The sequence below is a fragment of the Felis catus genome, chromosome C1, assembly GCF_018350175.1.
Source record: "Felis catus isolate Fca126 chromosome C1, F.catus_Fca126_mat1.0, whole genome shotgun sequence".
Taxonomy (NCBI): Eukaryota; Metazoa; Chordata; class Mammalia; order Carnivora; family Felidae; genus Felis; species Felis catus.
The window spans coordinates 221347333-221353268 of NC_058375.1; the positions used below are offsets into that span (position 1 = coordinate 221347333).

The 5936-nt window shown below is 58.4% G+C and overlaps 1 protein-coding gene across 3 annotated transcripts in view; it reads right to left on the bottom strand.

The window, feature by feature from the left end:
- The window catches only part of THAP4 (THAP domain containing 4), a 41165-nt gene extending 35300 nt beyond the window's left edge, over positions 1 to 5865 (bottom strand). The window contains exons 1-2 of one of the 3 annotated variants that reach the window (XM_023260012.2): positions 5733 to 5865; positions 2534 to 3690 (exon numbers count right to left, since the gene is read on the bottom strand). In XM_023260012.2, the coding sequence (XP_023115780.2) occupies positions 2534 to 3690; positions 5733 to 5809 (1234 nt within the window). In that variant the 5' untranslated portion in view covers positions 5810 to 5865. Of the gene's footprint in view, positions 1 to 2533; positions 3691 to 4600; positions 4675 to 5075; positions 5486 to 5732 lie in introns of those variants that run through there. The other 2 variants (XM_006935765.5, XM_045034749.1) reach the window with 2 other exon arrangements.
- Positions 5866 to 5936: the final 71 nt, after the last annotated feature.

The window sequence follows — 5936 nt, forward strand, 5'->3', positions numbered from 1 at the left end:
TGGCTGGGTGGCTCAGTCAGCTCAGGGCACGATCTCGTGGTTCGTGGGTTCGAGCCCCATGTCAGGCTCTGTGCTGACAGCTCAGAGCCTGTAGGCTGCTCCAGATTCTGTGGCTCTCTGCCCCTCCCCAACTTGCACTCTCACTCCCTCTCTCTCAAAGATAAATAAACGTTTAAAAAAATTTATTAAAAAAAATGCAAACACTCTCAGATTGGGTTAAAATATAGCTAAAAGATAGAGGGATATAAAAAGCTTTCAAAGGTAAGCAGGTAAAGACTACTCAAATTGGGACAGAAAGGGGCAGTCCGTGGTGGTAACAGTCAGGACCACTTGAGCGTCTCACACAGGGCCGCGGGACGCATGGCGGCACCAAGGAGACGCCCAGGAAGGATGGGCACGTCACCCTTCTGTCCCCGAGATAAGGGATTCGGTGAGTCAGGACACAGACCTGTTAACAAGCCAGACGGAGGCTCAGTGAGACAGAGAGCCATGGAACCAACAAGCGGGGAGGATACGTTCTTCTCAAACCACAGCGAAACAGTCACGACAACAAGCTGCATATTAAGCCACAACGAAATCCTGAAAGGGGCCAAAACCCAAATATGACCTTAAAGCAATAAAGTTTAAAAATAATCACAAAGAAGGGGAGGAGGTTGAGGGCTGCGAGAAACGGGGAGGGGATCGACAGGACACTCGTCCTGATGCGCGGAGAAAGTACGCGACTAGGGAACCACTGCCCCGTGCATCTGAAACTCGTGCAACCCTGTATGTCAGCTACGCTGGAATTAAAAACACGCATTTTGAAAGAAAGAAATTAATGGAATATTTAAAACCGCCAAAAAAAAAACAACAAAAAAAAAACCCTACAACAAAATTAGCTCCCCTCCCCCAACTTGAAAAATGTCAACGCCCTTCTAAATAACTCGAAGAGGGAACACAGACTGAAATTAGAAACTATTTAGAAACGACCAGCGACGAGAGCTGCAAGAGACAAATCCTCTCGGGCCAATGGGACGGACACACCTCCACCTGCAGGCATCCGGAAACACCCTCTTCCCCCCAGGAGCCAGAACCACCAAGAAAACCAAGTAACAGTGGAGAAAGCAGAAAGAAGTGAGGATTAATGAAGCGGAAACAAGGTGGCCTTGCTCAATGGAGCAAAGGAAAGACCCGAAACAGTGACGGCCCCTGGGAGTCTGGCCAGGAGAAGGTACGGTAAAGTAGTGAGCGGGTCTACCTCCACCAGTGAGCACATCGGTGACCCTCAGCTGGGGCTGTCCCTCCCCCAGCGTGCACTTTGCACAGGATGGGGCTGTTTTCTTGCTCTGGTTTCATATTGTGCGCGGCTGCTGCCCTGGGATCCAGGATGTCCCAGCCCGTCACGTTAGGAGCCTCTTCCCAAAGAAGTGTTCGTTACACCCAGGAAGACAAATATTGATCCAGATCACATGAACAACAAGTAGGAAAATGTTTTCCATGTATACTTAACAGGTAAAATACGTAACACTCAAAATGAGAGAATATCTAGAAAGCAGTTTTTTACAAGTACTAAGTAGAAAGGCAAGGTGAAAAGTAGAAACGTAGCTGAGAAACTTACAAAATATATATCCAACCTGCCTGTACCTATAGGTTGAAAGACACGTATGTGACAACATAGACAATAATCTAAAATATCATACAGGAAATTTTAACAAGGACCAGAAGGTCAGAGATAAGTGAGAAATAGGATTTTTCACCACTTCTGAAGCCCCCTTATTTCCGTAGCATCTTAATTTTTATAAGACAGAATATATTCTACTTGAATAGATGTTTAACTTTTTTTTTTTTAATGTTTATTCGCTTTTGAGAGAGAGAGCGAGCGAGCAGGGGAGGGGCAGCGAGAGAGGGAGACACAGAATCCGAAGCAGCCCCAGGCCCTGAGCGGTCAGCACAGAGCCCGACGCTGGGCTCGAACTCATGGACCGTGAGATCATGACCTGAGCCAAAGTCGGCTGCTTAACCGACTGAGCCACCCAGGCGCCCGTAAGGTTTTTTATTTTGAAAGAAAGCACGAGCAGGCGCACTAAAGTAACTTGACGTTCAAAACGATTTAACTTCAAGGATATTCCTCAAAACACTCATGGAAAGAAACTCCCCACGATTTTAAGAGTCTCCTACCGCCTTTCCAACAGCTTGCTGAGCCTACTGCACTCACGTCAAGAGGTCAACTCGTCCGGAACCGTGGTTCGTGTGAGGGGTGCAGGAGCGGATGCCCCACCCCCACCCCCGGCCGGTGGGAAGCCACGCACTGGGGGTTCTGGCTCCCCCAGCAGACGGCGCAGGCCTCCCCTCCCATTGGCCGAACCCTCAGAGCCACAGACGCCCTTCGGGTGCCCTGGCGCGAGGCAGGGTCCTAACCCGGCTCTCCGTCTCCCAGGGCAGCTCCGATCGAGGCCTCCTCCCGGGACGCGCGGGTGCCCGGGGCCCGGCGGCCACGCGGCGAGAACCCCCTCCCACGGCCGGGCGGCGCGGGGGCCGCGAGGCCGGTACTGACCGCGGCTCAGGGGCAGCAGGCTGCTCAGGTAGGGGAAGCTCGCTCTCCGCAGCTCGTCCAGCTTCTCCTGCAGCTTGCGCACCTGGCTGTCGGAGCGGCTGACGCGCTGCCGCAGGGTCTTCAGCTCGCCGTTCTTCTTCTCCACCTGCTCCCGCAGGCAGCACACCTGGCTCTTGTTCTGGCGGGACGAGAAACAGTAGGAGTGCAGCGAGTCGATGAGCCTGCAGGCCCCCGACGCCGACAGGATGACCTCGTTGATGGACATGGGGCTGGCGTCACTGTGCTCGCTCTGCACGGCTTCCGCCGCCGGCTTCGGGGTGACGTCCGTCGGAGGGGCGGAGGGGCTCTGGGAGGGCTTCTGAGGCGTCGCCGTGAGCGATGAACTCGGGGGGCTCTGGGCCAAGCCCTTGTCGGGCCCCAGGCTGGTCCCGCTGCAGCCGGGCTCCACGTCTCTCTTCGGCCTCTTTCGGTCAACGGGCTCTCGGGGCACAGACGCCCTCTCGCGCGCGTGCTTGGAGGAGAAACTGTAAGAATGAAGCGAGCCAATGAACTTGCAGGCCCCAGACCCTGGCGGGGTAAAGTCATCCACGGAAATGCCGCTCTTGTCCACCAGGCCTTCGTCGGGCGCGGCGGCGCTCTCACCGCCGGCGTCTACTGCAGACGCCTCTGCTTCGCCCTGACTGCCGGCGGCGGCGGCCGAGCCATCGGCCGGAGTTCCTGCTGGGGCCTGCGGCGCCCGCTCCCGACCGGCGGCTTCCTGGGCGGCCCCGGGGGCGGTCTCACCCTGCGGCGCGGCCTGCTTCACCTTCCGGGCCCCGGGCTTGGCCATTGGGTTTGCACCTGAGGACGACGACGCGCCTGCGGCTCCTTTTCCGTCCGCCCCGCTCGCGTGTCCCCTCAGGCCCCCCGAGGCCTTTCTGGTGTCCTTCCTCCTCGTGCGGCCATGGCCTCCGGTGCTCCTCTTCTTCTCAGGCAGGTGGAAGATGGAGGGGACGGCCGTGGGCTTGAGCAGGCGATGCTGGTCCTCCAGCCTCTTGGAGAAGCTGTCTTTGGTGAAATGTTCACTGCAGAGAAAAGAGTACTTGGTGGGGGTCCAGTTGTCCCTCTGAACAGCTTTTAACCACTGGATCAGACGCTTTGAGTCCTTCAAGGGGAACCTGCAGGAAGAATGACAGAGAATTAGAAAAAAAGAGCTAAACGTCTCCTCCTAAATTTACCAATCACGAAAGCAAAACAAGCGGTTTTGCAAATACCCAATGCCGCGTTGACTTCACTCATTTAAAACTTAAGTAAAAACGTAAGGGACACCTTCTGCTCGTAAGTGATTGTGAGATAGAAGCCAGCCAGCCTCACCACCTGCCCACAAGGAGCTCACGGTTTGTAGGGCAGAGAACGAAGGTAACTCCTCCCAGGCTGTGGTGAATGTCCCGTAGGGACACAGAATGCTCGGAGAGATCGCACAGGAGGGCGTCCGACTACAGGAAAGGCTTGGGGAAGCCCTGGGAATAGTTCCTAGAAACGCACAGCACAACTGCCCTCCTGGTGTGCCTCGGAGGCAGGATGCCAGGTGCGAAAACAGGGACGGCTGGTCTCCTAGTTAGGGGCCAGGTCAGGCGCTGGCCAGCAAGGGGTCAGAAGAGCATCCCAGACGGTCTGCCTGATGCCCGACCCTCACAGCTAGAGCTGTGACTCCAGCAACTGAGGATAATTCAAAGCTGCAGTCCTGGGTTTCTACTACATTTCCACGGCCAGGAGCGAAAGTGTCTTTTAAAAAGCAACTAGCTCCTAGAAAACACTAAAACACTTAGCAGTCGTTTCTTTTCATTGTTAGACAAGATCCCTATTTACAAAAGTCGGACCAAACTCTGCCCTGGGGGTGGGGTGGGTGGTTCCTCCCAAGGGCCGTCTCTGCCCCACCTGAGGCCACTATGGACCAGGACCAGGGCCAGGGCCAGGCAGATACTAACGCGCCCCAGGAAGTCCCATGCAACGCGACCTTCCACACTTCCTCAATGCTTTGTGAGCCCATTTCCCCAAGACCCTGATCCCCATACCCTTTGCCCTTACCAGCGAAGACCACTATGGATGCCAGCCAAGAGAAGCGACTCTGCACTGATTTGCCTCATCTATGAAAGCAGTATCAAAACTTTCGGACACAGGGTCTGAGCAAAACTCCAGAAAGCACGGTGGCTGACCTCTAAAACAATGTGCTATCAGCTCTTTTGATAGATTGTAACAACTGAAGAAAACAAACCCCTGAGAACTCCCAACGAAACTACCGGCAACCAACGGGATTCAAGTTTTTAAAACAGGAAACACAAGTGTCTGCGCGGAGGCTTTCCAGGGAGCGAGTCGAGGGAAGAGGACGGGCTGAGAGCGGCCCATTTCCAGAATCCCTCAGAGAGGGGGGCCAGGCCCGGCCAGGAAGAAGCGGCCAGGAGCGCCGGGTCCAAGAGTGGGCCGGGGAAGCCCCCCCTGTGAACAGCGGGCCTCGCCCTGCTGGTGCGCAGGATGCAGCCAGCACGACTGTCCAGGGACGCACCTGAGCGCGGCAGGGCCACCTCTCGGCGCGACCGCCGGGACCCTGCTGCTGCTGGCAGAGCGTGTGGCAGCGCGTGTCAGTCCTCGAGGCACAACTTGCATCTGCTCGGCCCCAGTCCTGATCCCTCGACTCAAGGCAGGCTCCCTCGCGATCGAAAGAGCACAAAAGTCACAGCAAACGCAAGAGGACAACTAAGCTAAGAGCGTCTCCAGGACACACTGTCTGGAAACCGGCGGGGCTAGCCCGAATCAATGGAGCGCAGGGTGGCCGCGGGGCGGAGGTGAGAGAGGGTGGTGGCGGCCGTAAGGTGGGCGCCGGGCGGCCTCCACGTCGGCGTGGGGTAGGTGCCCGGTGGCGGAAGGGCGAAAGGCCGGTGGCCGCAGAGCGGCCGCCGGTGGGCGCCGGGGTGGCCGCGGTGGCCCGAGACGCCCGGCCCAGAGACGGCGGCCCGGGCCAAGGTCACACAGCGCCCCGCGCTGACTCACTCGCGGGACCGGCCCCGAGGCCCGGCGCACCGAGGGCCGCCCGCCTCGGGCCGGCACGCGCGGCCTCAGTTTCCCCGCGGTGCCGGGCCGGGCCGGGCCGGGCCGGGCGGGGGCGTGGCCGGCCGGGCCGCGCGGGCGGCCGGCCGGGCGGTGGCGGGCGGGGCCCCGTTACCTGTGGAAGGAGACGGCGCGCTTCTCCCCCTTGCCCTGCCGGTTGGAGCAGTTCGCGGCCGCGCAGCAGATCACCATCTCGGGCCTCAGGCCGCCGCGCCGCCGCCAGGCTCCGGCCCTCGCCTCGCCGCGCCGCGAGCGGGACCGCCCCGAGGGGAGGGCGCGCGGCGACACGGCTGCGGGACGTGGGAGCCGGCCCCCGCGG